This window comes from Clupea harengus, chromosome 19 (assembly GCF_900700415.2).
Source record: "Clupea harengus chromosome 19, Ch_v2.0.2, whole genome shotgun sequence".
Classification (NCBI taxonomy): Eukaryota; Metazoa; Chordata; class Actinopteri; order Clupeiformes; family Clupeidae; genus Clupea; species Clupea harengus.
In genome coordinates, this window is record NC_045170.1 from 23,730,281 (window position 1) to 23,751,600 (window position 21,320).

A 21,320-nucleotide genomic window follows, 5' to 3' on the forward strand; every position below is an offset into this window, starting at 1 on the left:
CAGTCCTGTATATCCGAATGACCGATTATGTGTGTGTGTGTGTGTGTGTGTGTGTGTGTGTGTGTGTGTGTGTGTGTGTGTGTGTGTGTGTGTGTGTGTGTATATATATATACAAGCATCCCCACAAGTGCCAGAGTCACTGTGTGGGTCCTTGTTTGCTGTTCTCGTAGAGGGGATCACCATGGCAACCACAGTAGCAGCACAGTGTGAAGTGGAGAGGAAGAGCTTGAGACTGTGTGTGTGTGTGAGAGAGAGAGAGAGAGAGAGAGAGAAAGAGGTAGAAAAAGAGAGAGAGAGATGGATAAGGAGAGATAGAGGGGGGAGAGAGAGAGAACAAGAGGAATACAGACAGAGAGAAGTTGTATGTCGACGAAGAGAGACACAGGGATGCTGACTGACACTGGAAAAGCAGGAGTTGGACACACAGCAGTTTTGTAGACTGAATTTGTTTATGCGTTAGGCTTTCCATAGTGGTAAGTGCTTCACTTTCAATGGACATGTAGCCTACATATTGAGTCTTTGTATGTGTTTGTATCTCTATTAGTTTCTTTCTTTGTATCTCTATTTACTTATGTATTCTTTCTTTGTGTGTGTGTCAGATTTACGTAAGGACACGAGTCAGTTAGAGTTCAGTGGTTCTAGCTACTCCGGTGTCTCAAGAGTTAACAGAGAAATCGAAACAGAGGACGTGTTTATCTGCGTACGTGTGTGTGTGTGCAGAGGGTAGTACTGAGCATGCTCCTTCTGTAGGCTGGTCGCTGTGTGTTAACTTCCTGTGTTATCTGTCTTTCTCACAGACGGCTGGGAGAGAAGAACTCAGAGGAACTACTTCAGCAAGTACTCAAGAACAGGAGGTACAGGAACCGAGCACTTTGGGATTCTTCTGAATGAAACACTTGCCTTAGACACTTCCCGTTAAGCCTCTTCTCTCTTTTATACCTGCCTTTACGAATAGAGTTTTATATAGCTTAACACAGCAATGGCTCCGTGTAGAGGTAACAGAATACTGTTTTGTATTTGCCGTAGCTAGATGTGAAAATTAAGGAGGGCACAAAAGAGATAGAAACGTTGTTCTCTTTCGTTTTTAACTGAGAGTCTGACCACATCCCTGTCTAGGTTTTCCCCTGGTCAGAAGTTCATTGTTGTAACTGTTAAAATACACTGCGTAGACATCTCCTTTTTTTGGTCACACAGTGTGAACCAGACAGTATTAGTACGTGAAGGACGTTTCCGTAGGGACAGAATTACTGTGTGTGTTGGAGGCCAAGCCCAGCGCAACATCCATTTGTCCTCATCAAAGCAGGAACATTCACACACGTACATCTGTGGGATAGTGCATAGACAGTCTCTGTGGGAACATGGGCTCAGAGAAAGATGCCGAATCTCCGCACTCCTCTGTTAGCGGACTCGCCAATCCCAAATGCCGAACACCGGGAAAGAAGCCGCGGCGCATCTCCTTCCACAGCTTGTTTCAGAGCAAGCGAGGGGGTCGCAGCAGCACCCGTTGGGGCAAAGGGGCCTCCACCCTGCCCCCCAACCAGCAGCAGCAGCAGCAGCAGCAACACCAGCCTGCCCCCCCTGCTGCTCCCGCTCCCTCCCCTGCGCTGCCCCTGGACGCCCCACTGCCCCCACCCAGCGGCGAGACGTCTGAGCCCCTGTCATCCAGTCACGGGTCACTGGGGGGGTCACAGGAAGGCTTAGGCTCGGGCTCCGGAACAGGCACTGGCTCTGGCTCTGCCTCTGGTTCTGGTTCTGGCTCGGACGGTGAGCTGCTGGAGTGCCCGCTGTGCCTGACGCGTCAGCCGGCCGAGCAGCTGCCGGAGCTGCAGGGCTGCCGCCACCGCTCCTGCCTGGGCTGCCTGCGCCAGTACCTGCGCATTGAGATCAGCGAGAGCCGCGTGCACCTGGCCTGCCCCGAGTGCGCTGAGCGCCTGCTGCCGCCGCAGGTGGCCACCATCCTGGACGACCCGCCGCTGCTGGAGAAGTATGAGGAGTTCCTGCTGCGCCGATGCCTGGCCTCCGACCCAGACTGCCGCTGGTGCCCCGCCCCGGACTGTGGGTAAGACACGCTAGGGACTCTGGGAGGTTTGGATGACGGTGGGGTGGTGACCTATTAAAAGAGAGCTTTTTAAGAATTGGCATGTTTTAGCTTCACTGATTTGGAGCCATCCAGGTCTCAGGAAGGACAGATTTAGACATGACTATTCTGTCTTGATGGCAGTGCTTTGCGTGGGGATGTTTACATTCTCTATATAGGTGTTTATATTCTGTTTATTAATGTTAGTGTTGTGTAGGGACATGTTAGCATGCAGCTAGGGATAGCAGACTGTGCAGTAATGTCACATCAGTGGGGACAGTGGAGATGACCTACATACTGAGACCTGCTGTCAGTGTGTGTGTGTGTGTGTGTGTGTGTGTGTGTGTGTGTGTGTGTGTGTGTGTGTGTGTGCTTCTGTGTGTGTGTCACTTCCATTGCCCTTCACACACGTTCTCACACACAGAGACACACTGCTGTGAAGCCATTTGGCCCTGTAAATTGGGGATTTTTTGTTAGTGTTAGTGTGGTAGTAAGTGTGGGAGGTGTTTTCTGTAGGTACAACAGTGGAAAGAAACTGTTTTTTTGGTAATTGGTAATGTTAAGGGGAAAACATGCTCTCCCTGGGCATACAATTACACATATGTTTTGCAATCAAACAACTACACTGTAGAGAGAGAGACAGAGAGATCGACAGAGAGAGTATGGAAGTGTGTCTGTGTGTATGTGTATGTGTATGTTTAACTCCTCTGTAGTCCTCCTGAGCCTGTGACAATGGTGTCTTTGAAAATCAGCAATTTATTGAAAATGAGGTTGACATTTTTTTTGAACTCCTAAAATCTTAATTTATTTAGATTTGTATAAGAGCTGTTGTTATCCATCCTTTCGTCGTTATCCAGTTTCTGTGGACTCCTACTTCCTTGAGTGAGAAGACCGTGTAATAAGTGTCACTGGGATCAATAATTGTAGGTCCCTTAAGTTAATTCTTCGAGTGGAGGTAAATTAATGATATATGTGGTGTAATTAACTTTGTTATATTATTTGTTAATCTTGTAGCTTTAATAAATCAGTAATTGCTCACTTGTGAGTGAGTCACAGAAGACACCACATAACATGCCTGTTTTAGATCAGTTCCAAACAATAGCATCAAGGCACTGCCCTTATTATTAGACATTTAGATGTTTATATTTTAATCTAAATCTAGAAAAGACCCACTTCCTAGTTTATGCATTTGAATTGAATTTTGCGTTTGTGAATTTTGAATTGAAAATGTTTTAACCATAGAACAACATAGTGATTCGCCTCATAGAGAAAATAATTTCCGACCTAGTAGGTGTGTGTGTGTTTGTGTGTGTGTGTGTGTGCGTGTGTGTGTGTGTGTGTTTGTACGTGTGTGTGGCCACAGTATGTATGTCATGGATTAACTAAAAATTCCCCCAGCTGTTGCATCCGACACATTGCAGTCTCACTGCAACCCAGAGGCTTTAATGATTACCTCCCATCCTCTCACTCTGACACACACACACACACACACCCACACACACATCTTTCTCTTTCAGTCTTTCTCTCTCTATTTCTGTCTTGCTTTCTCATATCCTTCTCCTTCTTCTGCCTCTCTAGTTCTCTCTCATCTTTCCTTCCTCTCTCTTTCACCATCTGCCTTTTCTTCTCGTCTTTTTCTCTCTATTTCTCTAAGAGTGTACGTCGTTCTTTGTTTGCAAGCTCCGGTGAAGCTCCCTCCTCACTCTAAAGCTCTCCAACCTGCTCAGCATGTAGATGATTGACAGAGGTGAAGAACCAATCAGACCACCAGAATCTACTTGTTCTTTCCAGTGCATGTTAGTTGCTATGGTGATCAGGATGTAGCATGAGTAGTGTTGCTAGGGGCAACAACGGCTGCGATTCAATTAAGTGTTGGTTACCCATTGGCTAAAGTATGACCACCACCATTTCACCATGGTGTCAATATGTGCTGCTGTCTTAAAGTGTGTGTGTGTGTGTGTGTGTGTGTGTGTGTGTGTGTGTGTGTGTGTTTGTGTGTGTGTGTGTGTGTGTGTGTGCTCTGATACCACAAAATGAACAGCAGGCTTTAGTCCATACAGAGTGCACATACAGTATATGTTGGTGTGAAGGTGTGTGTGAGGGTGTGTCTATGTGTGTCTTACATACATACATACAGTATTTCGAGAGCTTGCAGTGATAGTGTTATCTCCACCTTGCTCTCTCTTGTACCGAGATGGTTGCATGTCCACACACGTCCACTGAAAGTGGTGCACGTGATCCGATCTGCCTCTGCAGTCGTCCACACTTTGGGCTAGAAGTGCTTCTGAGGGCAGCATGGGCCACAGCGTGTGAGACGACCAGCTGCTCCACACCGCACTCCTCCTCACAGCTCTGCAGATGAGCTGACCAGTGACGCTGCCTCTCAAACTGTGTGTGTGTGTGTGTGTGTGTGTGTGTGTGTGTGTGTGTGTGTGTGTGAGTGTGTGTGTCTCTCTCTCTCTCTCTCTGTGTGTGTGTGTGTGTGTGTGTGTGTGTGTGTGTGTGTGTGTGTGTGAGTGTGTGTGTCACTTTCCTGATCACAGCAGAGGTGTTGCATAGTGATGGATCACTCTGAAGCCGCATGTTGTGTTCAGGAGCAGCTGTTTGAGACCCTGTGTGCTCCTGCGTGTGGAGAGGAGGCACAGAATATTCCTAAAGCAGTTTGGAGTTACTGTACAATGAATTGAATTGGGATGAAATCAGCATATTTGGTTTCAAGAAGCTGTAGGCTGATTTGAACTAAAAGACTGACCTCAGAGGCTAGGGATGGAGTTTCATTTAAAACAGCTCAGCATATGGTTATGGTTAAGGCTGGAGTGAAGAGATTAGGACTGGGATTTGACTAAATGGTTTAGAGCAGGGAGCAGGATTTGTGTTTGGTGTGGTTTTGTCCAGGAGGCTGTGTGTGCCTAATTACACACACCTTCAGTTTGGTGTTTGTAGCCACATGTTTACTGTGAGCATCTGGACAAGGGCCTTACACAGTCGGCTAGCTCACATGCCCAGCACAGACACTCACCACTGGGAGTTGGCATTAGTGCCCATGTGGCCATCTGACCGGTCCACTGACTGAGTCTCAATCCCATGCCAGCTTTGTGGTGATCACTTTTGTGTGTGTGTGTGTGTGTGTGTGTGTGTGTGTTTATGGCAGAGAGAGTTTAATCACCCTGTTTCTCTTTCTTTCTGTGCCAGCTTCGCGGTGATCGCTTCGGGTTGTGCCAGCTGCCCACGACTGGTGTGTGGGAGGGAAGGCTGCGGGGCGGAGTTCTGCTACCACTGCAAGCAGGCATGGCACCCCAACCAGACCTGCGACTCTGCCCGCCAGCAGAGGGCGCTCTCCCTGAGGACACACAGCAACCACTCACCCAGCTACACCACAGAACACGGGCCAGGTGAAGACTTCCTCCTCCCCTCGTGCCTTCTTCCTTGTTCTTCTGCATCAGTGTCTATTGTTCTGCTGGCATTAGTATTCCCTTCCCCCCAATTCCATGTTTCTCTTTTATCTCCATTTGTAGAGCATAGAAAATGGATTTTGTATTGTAGTGCTGGGACGGCATTATAGAGCTGATTCTCATTAGAGTTTCCCTGTCTATTCTATTCTCATTATGAATTCACTGTCAGCCACCACAGCCGTCCGCCAGTGTTAAGGAAGCCAGCTCATTTTGAGCCAATTATCAGATAGGGGGAAAATGAAACGATTGCTCATTTGAAACGGATTAAACAAGTGCTTAGTATCCCGGTGGCTTGTTCCTTCGCAGCTTTGTGTCTGATGAACTCTCACACTTCTGTGTTCCCTACAGCGGATGACATCAAGCCTTGCCCACGCTGTGGCGCTTTCATCATCAAGATGAATGATGGGAGCTGTAATCACATGACCTGCGCCGTGTGTGGCTGTGAGTTCTGCTGGCTCTGCATGAAGGAGATCTCAGACCTACACTACCTCAGGTAAGACCAGTAGCTCACAGAGCATAGCATGTCCTGTCTCTATCCCACAACTCTTACAGCACTGGACATATCCACATGAGCCAATATACTACATACTATATGAGCCAACATACTACAGTGTCGAATATTAGTGATATATCAGTGTCAAATATTAACATTGAGATAAACTACAGTTAGATGTTAATATGGTTCTTAGTACACAGGTTACTGAGCTCTCTCTCTCTCCCTCTCTCGCTCCCTGTTTTCTCTAGTCCATCAGGTTGCACTTTCTGGGGCAAGAAGCCATGGAGTCGTAAGAAGAAGATCCTGTGGCAGCTGGGCACTCTGATCGGGGCACCAGTGGGCATCACTTTGATCGCGGGCATTGCCGTGCCTGCGATGGTTATTGGCATCCCAGTGTACGTGGGGCGCAAGGTAAAGATTTGACACTGTTGTTCCATACATAGGCATGATATGATACCCAAGCATCAGACTAAAGACATCCCAAAATGCCACGAGACTGAAAAGGGTGTGAGCGGCCTCTCGTCTATCTGCCATGGGAAGTTAGAGGAAGTGAATTTGCATAGGAATTTGCCGGTAGTTCCCCTGGTGCTGTTAGAGATCCATATGAGGAAAGAGAAGAGATGACGGAGGATCTAACTCCCACCAGCTTCCCACGCGGCCATCCAAGTGCATTTCACTGGGCTAGAAGCCATTTTCTCACTCTCACATGAGAAAAAACTGAACAGCGCGTGAACGTGTGAGTCATGATGGCTCGAGCATGAGTTACACGCACTGGGTGTTACAGTGAGTCAGCTACAAAACTGCTTAGCACGGGCGCAGCTCTTCTCCCACCGCAACACGTTACCAGAGTCATGGAGGACTTCAGCTCTCCAGAAACACTTGTCACACACCCCTGCGTTTAATTCCCCTGCTCCCCAGCAGATTTCCTCCTGCAGTCTGTCACTTCTGATTAAGAGGTCACTACAATCCGCTTTAGTGACACGTCAGATTATGATCACATTACACCTCAGTGTCACTGATTATCTGTGATTAGTAGTGAATAATTAAGCGCAGATGGTGATGGACAGCCTCGTTAAACACTGTCTATCTCTGCAGACAGTGGGATTCAACAGACAGGAGTCAAACCTTGATATTATGATGTGTCTTCTGTGTTTGTATGATTGTGCTGTTTCTTGGCAAGTGCAGATGAAATAAATATGAGAAGTATTTACCTCAGGCGTAGGGCTTCTGTGTCATTCCTGACCTTGGCTCATGTAAAAGTGAGGGAGTATATTTACTTTTGTGCAGGGTAATATAGTTGAGACGTGCAATGCTATAAAAAACTCCTCTGAACCTTCCAAAGTCATGCCAGTAGAACTAAGCCAAAAGCCCCAGGCTGCTTCTGTAACCTGCGCTGTGTAGACATCTAGCAAGGAAGCTAAACCCTAAAACCTAGCGTCTGTTGCTAACACGTCACTTAAGGTGTCAGGGAGTGAGGTTTACTCACTGCACAGCTCTGCACCTGCTGGCTACCCTTATACTTGGTTACAACATCCTTGTCGTTGTCCCCTAATGACCATGAGGAAATGACTGACTGCCAGCGTAATGAGGTGGTCTATGCAAAAACAAAAAACTATTTATTGAATGCCTGTTTAATTAATATTGATTTAAGCAAATGGCATTTAAACTAACTTTTGCTCAACGTTTGTGACAGATCCACTCCCACTATGAGGGAAAGAAGACTTCACATCACCGTAGAAACCTTGCCATCACAGGGGGCGTGGCCCTCTCTGTCATCAGTGCTCCTGTCATCGCCGCTGTCAGCGTGGGTAAGGAGACTTCTGTCCTTCTTTTAAATACTTCTCGGATAATAATCAACTCTGACTGAGGTATCCTCTACACATCACCCGTTTTAGTAAGGTAGACTATGAGGAAATGACTCGATTGATCACAGTAAAATATACACTTTTATGTACGGTCATTGGTTCCTGACTGGTGGTGGATCATTGCTAGTCTCCACAGGCATCATTCTCTAAATGTATTCTCATGAATTGTATTTGAAATGACACTTGAGACCTAGACAGAGATTACTTTACATTAAATAAGTAATCATCATTGCCTTTGGACTTGATCCAGTTGTGTCTTCAGTAACTGATATTTGTAATGGAATGAAGTCACTGAGTGATGAGCTTATTGTTGGTTGACAGGTATTGGGGTGCCCATCATGTTGGCGTACGTGTACGGGGTCGTGCCCATCTCTCTTTGCCGTGGGGGTGGATGTGGCGTGAGCCGTGGCAAAGGTAACCGTGTGCGGATCGACTTTGATGAGGATGATGGGCCAATTACTGGTAATCACAGAACCGTAGTCCATCTGGCTTGATATACATGATTCAATTGTTACTCATATGTTAAATTATTAAAAAAACAATTAGTGTCTGTCACTGTCTGATCGCTCTCTCTCTCTCTCTCTCTTTCTCTCTTTCTTTCTCTCTCTCTCCCTCTCTCTCACTCTCTGTAGTGGCAGATGCGTGGCGGGCTCTGAAGTCGCCCAGTTTTGGTGACAGCAGCCTAGAGGGCGGGGCCAGCGGCATGAGTTCCACCTCTCCCAGCGAGGCTGTTTCCGTGGCACCGGGACCCCTCACCGAGACGCCACACTTCAACACACTGGCAGGGGGCGCTCTAGGCTCTAGAGCTGGCAAATACAGCAGGTAGGCAGAGAGAGAGCACAGTGCACTAATGAACAGATTCAGATTGTTGGCATGTACTGGTATTCTGACCATATTACCTGCTGGCACAACCGCTGGTGCTGGAGGTCTAATGTATGTGTGTGTATGTGCTGGAGGTCTAATGTATGTATGTATGTGTGTGTATGTGCTGGAGGTCTAATGTATGTGTGTGTGTGTATGTGCTGGAGGTCTAATGTATGTGTGTGTGTGTGCTGGAGGTCTAATGTATGTGTGTGTGTGTGCTGGAGGTCTAATGTATGTATGTATGTATGTGTGTGTATGTGCTGGAGGTCTAATGTATGTGTGTGTGTGTGCTGGAGGTCTAATGTATGTGTGTGTGTGTGTGTGTGTGTGCTGGAGGTCTAATGTATGTGTGTGTGTGTGTGTGTATGTGCTGGAGGTCTAATGTATGTGTGTGTGTGTGCTGGAGGTCTAATGTATGTATGTGTGTGTGTGCTGGAGGTCTAATGTATGTGTGTGTGTGTATGTGCTGGAGGTCTAATGTATGTATGTGTGTGTGTGTGCTGTAGGTCTAATGTATGTGTGTGTGTGTGCTGTAGGTCTAATGTATGTGTGTGTATGTGCTGGAGGTCTAATGTATGTGTGTGTATGTGTTGGAGGTCTAATGTATGTGTGTGTGTGTGTATGTGCTGGAGATTTAATGTATGTGTGTGTATGTGCTGGAGGTCTAATGTATGTGTGTGTGTGTGTTGGAGGTTTAATGTATGTGTGTGTATGTGCTGGAGATTTAATGTATGTGTGTGTATGTGCTGGAGGTCTAATGTATGTGTGTGTGTGCTGGAGGTCTAATGTATGTGTGTATGTGTGCTGGAGGTTTAATGTATGTATGTGTGTGTATGTGCTGGAGGTCTAATGTATGTGTGTGTATGTGTTGGAGGTTTAATGTATGTGTGTGTATGTGCTGGAGGTCTAATGTATGTGTGTGTGTGTGCTGGAGGTCTAATGTATGTGTGTGTATGTGCTGGAGGTCTAATGTATGTGTGTGTATGTGCTGGAGGTCTAATGTATGCGTGTGTGTGTATGTGCTGGAGGTTTAATGTATGTGTGTGTGTATGTGCTGGAGGTCTAATGTATGTGTGTGTGTGTGCTGGAGGTCTAATGTATGTGTGTGTGTGTGCTGGAGGTCTAATGTATGTGTGTGTATGTGCTGGAGGTCTAATGTATGTGTGTGTATGTGCTGGAGGTCTAATGTATGCGTGTGTGTGTATGTGCTGGAGGTTTAATGTATGTGTGTGTGTATGTGCTGGAGGTCTAATGTATGTGTGTGTGTATGTGCTGGAGGTCTAATGTATGTGTGTGTATGTGCTGGAGGTCTAATGTATGTGTGTGTATGTGCTGGAGGTCTAATGTATGTGTGTGTGTATGTGCTGGAGGTTTAATGTATGTGTGTGTATGTGCTGGAGGTTTAATGTACGTGTGTATATGTGCTGGAGGTCTAATGTATGTGTGTGTGTGTGCTGGAGGTCTAATGTATGTGTGTGTGTATGTGCTGGAGGTTTAATGTATGTGTGTGTATGTGCTGGAGGTTTAATGTACGTGTGTATATGTGCTGGAGGTCTAATGTATGTGTGTGTGTGCTGGAGGTCTAATGTATGTGTGTATGTGTGCTGGAGGTTTAATGTATGTATGTGTGTGTATGTGCTGGAGGTCTAATGTATGTGTGTGTATGTGTTGGAGGTTTAATGTATGTGTGTGTATGTGCTGGAGGTCTAATGTATGTGTGTGTGTGTGCTGGAGGTCTAATGTATGTGTGTGTATGTGCTGGAGGTCTAATGTATGTGTGTGTATGTGCTGGAGGTCTAATGTATGCGTGTGTGTGTATGTGCTGGAGGTTTAATGTATGTGTGTGTGTATGTGCTGGAGGTCTAATGTATGTGTGTGTGTGTGCTGGAGGTCTAATGTATGTGTGTGTGTGTGCTGGAGGTCTAATGTATGTGTGTGTATGTGCTGGAGGTCTAATGTATGTGTGTGTATGTGCTGGAGGTCTAATGTATGCGTGTGTGTGTATGTGCTGGAGGTTTAATGTATGTGTGTGTGTATGTGCTGGAGGTCTAATGTATGTGTGTGTGTATGTGCTGGAGGTCTAATGTATGTGTGTGTATGTGCTGGAGGTCTAATGTATGTGTGTGTATGTGCTGGAGGTCTAATGTATGTGTGTGTGTATGTGCTGGAGGTTTAATGTATGTGTGTGTATGTGCTGGAGGTTTAATGTACGTGTGTATATGTGCTGGAGGTCTAATGTATGTGTGTGTGTGCTGGAGGTCTAATGTATGTGTGTGTGTATGTGCTGGAGGTTTAATGTATGTGTGTGTATGTGCTGGAGGTTTAATGTACGTGTGTATATGTGCTGGAGGTCTAATGTATGTGTGTGTGTGCTGGAGGTCTAATGTATGTGTGTATGTGTGCTGGAAGTTTAATGTATGTATGTGTGTGTATGTGCTGGAGGTCTAATGTATGTGTGTGTATGTGTTGGAGGTTTAATGTATGTGTGTGTATGTGCTGGAGGTCTAATGTATGTGTGTGTGTGTGCTGGAGGTCTAATGTATGTGTGTGTATGTGCTGGAGGTCTAATGTATGTGTGTGTATGTGCTGGAGGTCTAATGTATGCGTGTGTGTGTATGTGCTGGAGGTTTAATGTATGTGTGTGTGTATGTGCTGGAGGTCTAATGTATGTGTGTGTGTGTGCTGGAGGTCTAATGTATGTGTGTGTGTGTGCTGGAGGTCTAATGTATGTGTGTGTATGTGCTGGAGGTCTAATGTATGTGTGTGTATGTGCTGGAGGTCTAATGTATGCGTGTGTGTGTATGTGCTGGAGGTTTAATGTATGTGTGTGTGTATGTGCTGGAGGTCTAATGTATGTGTGTGTGTATGTGCTGGAGGTCTAATGTATGTGTGTGTATGTGCTGGAGGTCTAATGTATGTGTGTGTATGTGCTGGAGGTCTAATGTATGTGTGTGTATGTGCTGGAGGTTTAATGTATGTGTGTGTGTATGTGCTGGAGGTTTAATGTATGTGTGTGTATGTGCTGGAGGTTTAATGTACGTGTGTATATGTGCTGGAGGTCTAATGCATGTGTGTGTATGTGCTGGAGGCTTAATGTATGTGTGTGTATGTGCTGGAGGTCTAATGTATGTGTGTGTATGTGCTGGAGGTCTAATGTATGTGTGTGTGTGTATGTGCTGGAGGTTTAATGTATGTGTGTGTGTATGTGCTGGAGGTCTAATGTATGTGTGTGTATGTGCTGGAGGTCTAATGTATGTGTGTGTATGTGCTGGAGGTCTAATGTATGTGTGTGTGTATGTGCTGGAGGTTTAATGTATGTGTGTGTATGTGCTGGAGGTTTAATGTACGTGTGTATATGTGCTGGAGGTCTAATGCATGTGTGTGTATGTGCTGGAGGCTTAATGTATGTGTGTGTATGTGCTGGAGGTCTAATGTATGCGTGATGTGTTTTGTGTGAATAGGCTAGACGTGAAGGGAGGAGAGCTGGGAAAGGAGACGCTGAGGAGGGACACCGGAAGCCTGGGAGCCGGAAGTGACTGTGCCAGCACCAGAGGCATGGCAGGATCTATCACCTCCTACACCATACCAGACCGGTACGTACACACACACACACACACACACACACACACACACACACACAAGCACGCCGAGAACTGTACCTAAGCACATACCCAGATATACATCCCACCTCCGTCCCAGACATGCACACAGACACTCTCATACAATTACATGATCCCTGCCAAATATGCCCATTCATACACACACACACACACACACACACACACACACACACACACACACACACACACACACACACACACACACACACACACACACACACACACACACACACACACACATGATACCTCCAGTTAGAACTCCCAGGAATAGAGCCAAGAATACAGAAAGAGAGCCCTGCTGACATTTCACGCGGTTTATTATTCATGATGAAATGCAAGCTAAAGATAAGACGAAACACAATGTGTGTACAGGGAAGAGTTATCCACTCTCTTAACGTTATCCTCTACACCCCAGTTCAAGACACGATTAAGATGTTCTCAGTTCTAGTAGCAAATCAGTTTAAAGGCTGAACAGTCAATCCCAGACCTAGTGTTAGTATCTCATTTGATCTGTCATCCGTCAGTGTGTTTAGTATGAAATGGTGTTTTTGATTTTTTTTGTCCTGACTTAAACACTTGAACAGTTTGGTTTGGGTATATGCAAAAACTACGGACTTTCCAGTATCACGTTCACGTCACATATGGAAACATAACCTAAACCAGCCAGGGCACCATTAATCAGTGTAGGCCTACGTCATTGCGCAGTACTTATCTATTCAACTATGAAAAAAACTCAGTACACAAATTAACGAAAGATGATTTTTAAACTTGTCACACACTTCTCTGTACACATTCGTCTATTCACTATAAGTAAAAAACACAAAATATAGGTTAATATATTATAATAATATATAAACATAATATGCATTGATAATAACACTGCTAATAATAAGGTGAAAAATATTGTATTAAATAGGCTCATGCCTGCATGCACGACCACACCGCTGCTGAAATTAATCCTAGGAGAAACAATGAATGAATAATCGTGCTAAATAAGCGTGATCGCAATATTGATCCAAAATAATCGGGATTAGGATTTTTGCCATAATCGAGCAGCCCTAACAGACACACACATACACACACATTTGATTCTTTCCATTGTGAATGTCTCATCTCTTGGTTTTGCTGCTCTTTCAGGGAGGGCACCAACCTGGAGATCCAGGTGGACATCGAGACCAAACCCAGCCACATCTGTCTGACCAGCGAAGAGGACCTGGCTCCTCCCACCGCTGCTATGAGTGACGAGCCTCAGGACTGTAGCTCACGGAGGGGCGGAGTCCTGGCGGGCTCGTTGCTAGGGCTGTCGCCAGGCGTGTCTCTCAGGGAAGGGCTTCGGGATGTGACGCTCGCGCAGCCTGAGAGCATCCGCAGCGACCTGGAGATGTCCGACACGCAGTCGGACGACATCGCCGAGCTCACTTCTGACGACTGTGACTCCCCGCGAGTTCCGCCCCCGCTCCAGTCCACGTGCAGAGCCCCGCCTCCTGCCGATGGCCTGCACTGTCCCGATAACGTCATTCTGTATGTGTGACACAAAGAGAGAGAAAGAGGTTTTTGCAAACTTATTGCACAATCAGCCAAGTTATTATTATCTCCCCTATGCTCCCCAGCTCCTTGTTTGATTTATAAAGCTTTCTTTTCTACATTTGCTGTTTATTATTTTTGTAAACAAAGTCCTCTATGGCCAGGCAGCCCATTTGACACTAGTGCCACCAGTCCCAGAATTCCTTAGGCCTGGCGTCCCACAGTCCTCGAGCCTTCTGACACGACAGAAGAGACGTCTGGGTGGAGTGTGTAGGTGGTGGGAGCAGCTCTGCCTTTCATAGCAGGATATGTGTGTGTGTGTGTGAGTGTGTGTGTGAGTGTGTGTGTGTGTGTGGGGGGTCTACCTCTTTGAGACCTTGTAAAACTTCATCTGTTTACTTCTTGGTGCAAAAATGCCTTGGCTACTTAAGCAAAAACAGAAAATAATGAAATAAAAAAAGTATAAATTTGCCACAAAAAGAGAGGAAACACAAGTGACTTCACACAGATGATATGACATGGGTAGAGTGGGGGTGCACCTGGCCATGGGGAGACAGGAGCCCATTGGAGTCTGAATGTATTTGGGAGTGGCTTACTGTCAAAGAAGTTTGCCTGTTCATTTTCTTGACTCATTATTTATAATTTAATGATTTTGAAGCTGAAAGAATGTTGGTGTGCATGTGCTTGTATAGCCTTGGGGTGAGTGTGTGTGTGTGTGTGTGTGTGTGTGTGTGTGTGTGTGTGTGTGTGTGTGTGTGTGTGTGTGTGTGTGTGTGTGAGATATGGAGTTTGCACAGAGACTAATTGTCAGGCATGGATCTCACTGGCACAGAGATTAATGTCTGAAGTTAGCCAGACTGTTTTTTTTGTGTTTGTTTGTTTGTTTGTTTGTTTGTTGTGCGTGTGTGTGGAAGAGGCTAAAAGGGATCACAAGTTCACTTGAATGGCTGACTTCCTGCCTTAATGACAGTGCTAGCCCAGCACACACACTGGTTCTGCAGCAATCTGTCTCCATAGTGACGTCACTGTCTGTGCCCAAACATGTATTAGTGTGTGTTGGTTTTCGTATGTGTGGATGTTTGTTTATTACGTGCGCACGTCCTGTACGTTTGTGAGTCTAAACAGAACAGCAAACGGTCAGCTGCACAACGTTTTGAACAGATCTCGAGAGATGAGTGAGGTGTGTTTTACCCAATGTGAATGTTGTTTGTCCCACTGTATAATGAATGAATGAATGTGAGAGCACTTGAGCACTTTACTGCTATGTTTACCTTTATTTTGCTACCTTTTCCTTCTGCTGTTGTTCACTCTGTTTACGTGTGTGGACGAAGGAGTGACTTACATTTTACAAATACCGAAGCTCAACAGTTTTAAATATGCCCTAAGTACCTTCCCCTCGCTCTCGCTGCTAAATGCTTACGTTTACAGGTTTGCTGAGGGTTAGTTGTGTGAGTGACATTTGGCAGTATGACCAGTGATTTTTCTCTCTACTTAATCAAGATGAAATGTGAATACATAGGTGCACATGAACATGGAAATAAGTGAGAAGGAAGCCCTGAAATGAACAGCAATACAGAATGGTAAAAGGAAGAACATGTATCTGCTGGTACTGTTACTGTATGGCTCTTCTGTGTCTGCCTCAGACTGTATCATAAGACTGATGTTTTGAGAAAATAAAATAAAAAATTCTGTGGCAAAAAATGTGGCGTCTTGTTTGTAATTGTAATGATAGGCAGAAAAGTAGCCTATGAAGACAACAGAACCGATTCTTTCATTGATTTAGATGGGTCTCATCTCAAATTGTATATGAATGTAAGTATTCAAGAATAACATCAAGAGTACTTCACTACAAAAACATGCTTGTCTTAGACAAGAACCCAGTGGAGATTGATAGGCACAGGTAGAAATGTATGAGACAGTTCAGTATTGTGTTCAAAAACCCTGATTTCAGTTATATCTAAATCCTTACCTTCAATGCGTTTTTACGGCAGCCAATTTTAGAGTCTTTAAGGTAGCCTATATTAAAACATGTAAATATTTAAAATTGTTAGAGAGAAATAGCCTACTCCACAGTAGGCTAAATAAGCTATTTGGTTAAATGTTGAGGAATACAAGAACAAAGCATTTAGCAAAAATAATGAAATCATTTTTTTAATCAAATGATTATACTGCTACCCTGTTGTTTGTTTTACACCCTTGCATGGCATTGCTTTTACAGTACTAGTTCTGTAGGCTGCATCGACCGGTGTTGCTCAGTCATGTTGTTGCTGCGCCCTCTGTCGTTAAATGTGGATTAGACAGGTCAATTTGCAGCTACACCGTCGCGAGACCACATGACTTTGCGACGGTACGACAGATTTACGGCACGCCGTAAAATTACAGAGGATTTCAGAAGGTTAAGGTGACTCGGGATTGCAGGGTAAGATTAAGTCTCTGTTCTTCATTTGTTTATATACAAATATAAATTGACGATTCATTAATAGAAGAATAAGAGGTTTACGTACATCATACCTATGATTTATATTACTATTAGCGCTTAAAAAGCTGAAAATGAGCCAAGCGGCCTTTCACGTTAGCTTGTTTGCTAGCTAGTGAAAACACTCATTTGTGCAAACTAGAGCTAGTGCTAGGTAACATACGTTATTGCTTATGTCCACATAATTTGTCAATTTGATCTCATAATGTGGGTTTGCTCGTATCCAAAGTAGCTACTCTTTGAAGCGATTTGTTTAAGTAACTTGCGACATTGTTATTACCTGAACGTTAATGCTAGGTACTTTCGAAACGTTGCTTAGCGAGGGCTGTAACCTGGCTCTTTAAGTTTGTAGTACTGATGCTGACATGTGAAGATATAGATTGCTTTCAGAAGGTAACATTTGCGTTCAGATGAGTGCAGTTGTGTCACTCTTCAGAGATGTTTGTTTAATTCCCTACTTGGCATGGTGGTATTCATTAGGGTTGCCAGATTATGAAGCCCGCAATGAAAAAGTATAGTGTTAAGTTGCATTTGATGAAGTATGCCATTGCATTGGCAACAATCAGGTTTATAGTTACATTTGTGTAGTGTCTGTGGCAGTCCATGTAGTGTAAATCCTAATGCAAACATGGGAAATGAAGGAATGACTTCCAATTAATGATTGAGTTATTACAGTATGTTGCCTATTGTTAGAGAGAATACTGATAGTGTTGCAGAGGCCCTAAAGTCTTAAATATCTTCTTGCTGAAATGTTTAATCCATTTTCATTGGTTAATTATCCATTTTCTGTGGTCAACCTACAGCAAGAGTGCTCACATTGTTAAGACCTTCAGACAAAACAGAACATCACATAAACAAATGTGTACCATTCCCATCAGTCAATTGTTAGGGCTGCCCTACACTAAAGGACGTGTAGTGCCCCATTTTTGTAACTATAACAAGAGCTATCTCAAATAAATCTGTCTTCAAAGATCAGTCCAGCAAATTATCTAGGGGTCTTGGGCAGACCTGTGACTTTTACTGGTACAGTGTACACACTAGGCTGTCATAACCACACTCATTCAGAGTATTAGGCAACATTTGGTGGTCTGTTAAGAGTGTGATAAATTGTTTAAGCCAGATTCTTAATGGTTTGAGTTGTGTGAGTAGCCATCCAGCTTATTACTGAAAATGAATATGGACAAGTAATTATATTTAGCAATGAGTAAGGCCATAGTTTTGTAGAAATAAAAAAAAGCATTTTGCCGGCCCATCTCTAGTTTTAGGTCAAATCTGACTAATGTGACACATGCCATTATCCCCCTTGTGCTTCAGCACCATGCCCTTCGTAGACCTGCAGGGGAGGTTGGGGATCAACATCGACAAGTGGATTTTGGCCCATAGCTCTCAGCAGCCATACAAACGTGCTGCCCGCTGCCACGCCTTTGAGAAGGAATGGATTGAGTGCTCTCATGGCATCGGAAAGATTCGGGCCAAAAACGAGTGCAAACTGGAGTTTGAGGATTTCTACGAATGCATGCATCGTGAAAAGACGGTAAGCACGATGAAATCATCTCATTAAATCTAACTTGCAGTGTGAACAGATGCAGTCGTCATAAATGACTTCGGTAGAAGGGGACAAACAAGGGTTTGGCCATGTAAACATACTACACACACACACACACACACACACACACACACACACACACACACACACACACACCTAAGCACAGCTGATTTTCCACATCAGTAAAGTTCAAACAAGTGGTTATTTGCATAGTAAAATGTATTTGCCCTTTTGCATTATGCCTAGTAGGTTGTGTTAAGGCAGTTTTTGGCCCTCAGTAACAAACATATGTAACATCGAGGGCTACCTCATCCATGGAAGAGATGGTCACAGGCAGACTCATTCTGTGTGAGAAGAGGGCATCTGTGTAATCCATATGTGTTCTAAAGCCTGCTGTGAACAGTCCCAACAGTGTGATGGTGCTTGTGTGGATGAAGCCCTGCTCTTTCTCTCTCCCTTTTAGAACAAGCGTCAGTATGAGATCAGGGTGCAGCGGGACAAGTTGGTCAAGGAGGGGTCCTACACCCCCCCTCCTCAGCACTCTGGGAAGGACGAGATGCGGCCGTGACCTCTGACCTCAATGGAGACCATGAGTAACCTGGCACCTGCCGCTCTTCCTGTGTGTTTCTTCAGACTTGTGTAATATAAGTACTATGTCAATATTGTTTTCCTATCCTGTTAAAGTATTAGAAAAAATAAAATTAATTCTAAGTACTTGTTGATTCTCTCATTTTGAGTAACTACATTTCTTTACGATATTCAAATATGACTTGATATCTCTTGCAGGATTGAACAGGAATGAGTTAGGTGTGATGATGCAGAACTTAATAGGTTCCCTTCAGCGTATTATAGAGTCAGGTCTAAATTTGTCTTTATTTTAATGTAAGAATTTATCCTTTATTGTAAGCTCACAGAGCAGTGTGTTTATAACTACAGGGGAGAGATAACCTACCAGAGGATGGCAGTGCAGACTGTTAGATCCAATAGCAGGAGCCTGTTCATCCAAGGGATCATTTAAGCCTCATTTATACACAAAACATACAGCCAGTTATTCTTCAAAAAGGTTTTAAATAGAAAAGACAACATTAAACCAAAGAACATGCTACCGTGAGTGACTCGGCTTCTGGACGACCCAGTGACGAATGTCAAGACTCGAGGGGACGTTGGTGGTTCCGCATAATCCAGAGGGTGGATTGACATGACTGTGACGCATAACTATTGGAGCTAGGTTTAAAACTACAAGATTCATATGCTACCGACTTAGACAGAAAACATCAGTCCATTTTTTCACGGTTTTCTACAGAGACAGTGGGCCTCTTGCAGCAACATTCTCAACATTGTGTTGAGAGAAAAAATTTGAGAAGTCAACTCCCAGATACACCAAATGTTCTTCCAAATCTGCTCTTACCCTGAGGTGCTGAATGATGAATCCCACTTGATCATAAATTGGAGGTGTATGGCCAATTGTTTATTATTAGCATAGGTAATACCCCCTAAATGCTATATAAAGGCCGACACATGTCCTGGAATTGGAGCAATAAGGTTGATGACTTAACTGCCAAACAGGTGCTCATAAGACAAGCTGGACTGGCCAGAATCAAATTAATTCAGCATTCAAAACAATAACTTTGGCCCCTGCTTCCAAAGTTGAGCAAAGATACTGTATGTAGATCAGCATGTGTAACTGGAAAGGGCCAAATGTGACAATTCAAGAGTTTACTGACACGACCCATTGACTGTATGCCTTCACCACTCTGCAGAGGTTTTAAAAATGCTTGTGGTTGTGAACACATTTTCAGTCATTTCAAGAAAAGGGATTCTTCTTCAGGCAGCTGGTTTACAGGTACACATATAATGACCACTCCATTGTCTACAGTCTTTAGGTCAGATATCGCATGTCAACTGAACTCTGAAAAAGAGACTGATGAAATATTGGCATGGGTTCCAGGGGCTCGATGCTCCGCTGACAGAGGGCAGCTGACGGTACATTGGATGCATCCAGAACGCCGCCTGAAGAGAGTCAACTGAGAAGGGCAATGTAGTGGTGCCTGATGCATGAAAAAGCAAACAGGAGTGTTGGAGGCTAAGTGTGAGGGTCTGTGTGAAGTGCTATTAGTAACTGATGCTGCTGCTGTTAAAGTAAATGGGAAACATCGTTCAAATCAAATCAAACTTTATTTATACGACACATTTCATACGAGGAGGTTACACAATGCGCCTCACAGAAGAACAGTTGGATCCATGCCAGTCATTGCAAACCGGTAGACCCTCTGACAGAGTAAACATGTGAGACATGAGGACAAGAGCCAGTAGCTCTTGTGACCAGCATGATCATTGCTTCTAGAGTGAGGTGAGTTGAAAGCCATGATCCTGTCATATTTGATCAAATGTAAATTTCATATAATGTTAATTGCTAGAATTGCATAAGACCATGTCAAACTGTAAAACTGCCCGGGCCACTGCTGAAATAATGCTGTTTTGCTCTCTCTGCAGACCACGCCATGGGGTTCATGAAAGTGTTTCAGACGCTCCAGAATCGTATCGCTACAAGTGCTGTCAGACTGAATCAGCATGTTGGTTTCTCCCTGATCCAGAGGGCTAGGTGCTCACCCAGTGATCATGGACTCTGTGCTCTCCAGATAACGTGACTCATGCGTTGCTGAGGGATGACGGTAGCACTGCTGTGGTGCCACACTCCATTAAAGAACCATCATTGCTGTAATCAAGCACTGACCACCGGGAGGCAAGATATAAACTAGAGTGGTAAACCTTCTGGTTCATTAGTCACTGCACTTCATATAAACCTCCCACCTTACCAACACCAAGGCAGCCTCATACCGTTCCATTTCCTCTGCCACCTTGACAGAGAGCATCGAGCACCTTTCATACACTCTCTTTCACACACATCTTCTTCTCTGATTAGACCCAGACAACGAAAATATAGACCCATCCCCCCCATAATACCGTTTCCCAGTCATCTGCAGCTAAATGTCTGTGTTCCTTTGCCATTGTTAAACTTTTCTTTTTACTGTATTTTCCTGCTGAACATTTCTCTTTCACTTTTCTTGGAAATCTGATGCATGGAATAGCTTTTGTTTTGAACCAAGAATAGAATTTTATGAACGTCAATACTTAAAAAAAAAAGATGAATTTCCTGTTTTATTTAACAATAGAAAAGTGTATTTAATAATTATTATTGAGGTGTTGCTTTTGAGCATCGCATAAAATGTCACATTAACACTTCAGCTGCGAACTAGACTGTAAGTGAATCACGACTTATATAGCCTATGACAACATTCACTACGACCAAAAATAATTTCCCTAAAGACTCGGTTGTGAAAGTCACAGATGGCTGTTTTGGGAACGTTTGTCCATAACAGTAACGAGATAAATATGAAGC

The 21,320-nt window shown here is 44.4% G+C and overlaps 2 protein-coding genes across 3 annotated transcripts; both read left to right on the plus strand.

The window, feature by feature from the left end:
• The first annotated feature begins 359 nt into the window (after window positions 1-359).
• On the plus strand, window positions 360-15,599 carry rnf19b (ring finger protein 19B). Of its 2 annotated transcripts, XM_012815525.3 has the most exons (10): window positions 360-473; window positions 798-2,059; window positions 5,270-5,469; window positions 5,878-6,022; window positions 6,274-6,436; window positions 7,719-7,833; window positions 8,212-8,352; window positions 8,523-8,712; window positions 12,216-12,347; window positions 13,512-15,599. In XM_012815525.3, the coding sequence occupies exons 2-10, from the start codon at window positions 1,359-1,361 to the stop codon at window positions 13,903-13,905; spliced, it is 2,181 nt and encodes a 726-aa protein (XP_012670979.2). In that variant the 5' UTR covers window positions 360-473; window positions 798-1,358; the 3' UTR covers window positions 13,906-15,599. The 2 variants fall into 2 exon arrangements, with proteins under 2 accessions (XP_012670979.2, XP_012670980.2); XM_012815526.2 differs by lacking the exon at window positions 360-473 and having other exon boundaries at window positions 504-2,059; window positions 8,212-8,304.
• Window positions 15,600-16,207: 608 nt separating this feature from the next.
• ndufs5 (NADH:ubiquinone oxidoreductase subunit S5) lies at window positions 16,208-18,634 on the plus strand. The gene is made up of 3 exons (XM_012815527.2): window positions 16,208-16,317; window positions 17,689-17,908; window positions 18,384-18,634. Exons 2-3 carry the CDS (start codon window positions 17,693-17,695, stop codon window positions 18,486-18,488), a joined length of 321 nt encoding a protein of 106 aa, XP_012670981.1. The 5' UTR covers window positions 16,208-16,317; window positions 17,689-17,692; the 3' UTR covers window positions 18,489-18,634.
• The last annotated feature ends 2,686 nt before the right edge of the window (window positions 18,635-21,320 follow it).

Coding starts and splice junctions, on each gene's coding strand:
- rnf19b (XM_012815525.3), top strand. CDS start 1,359: ATGGGCTCAGAGAAAGATGCCGAATCTCCGCACTCCTCTGTTAGCGGA. Junction 8,353..8,522: donor GGATGATGGGCCAATTACTG/GTAATCACAGAA, acceptor CACTCTCTGTAG/TGGCAGATGCGTGGCGGGCT. Junction 12,348..13,511: donor TCCTACACCATACCAGACCG/GTACGTACACAC, acceptor CTGCTCTTTCAG/GGAGGGCACCAACCTGGAGA.
- ndufs5 (XM_012815527.2), top strand. CDS start 17,693: ATGCCCTTCGTAGACCTGCAGGGGAGGTTGGGGATCAACATCGACAAG. Junction 17,909..18,383: donor GCATGCATCGTGAAAAGACG/GTAAGCACGATG, acceptor TCTCCCTTTTAG/AACAAGCGTCAGTATGAGAT.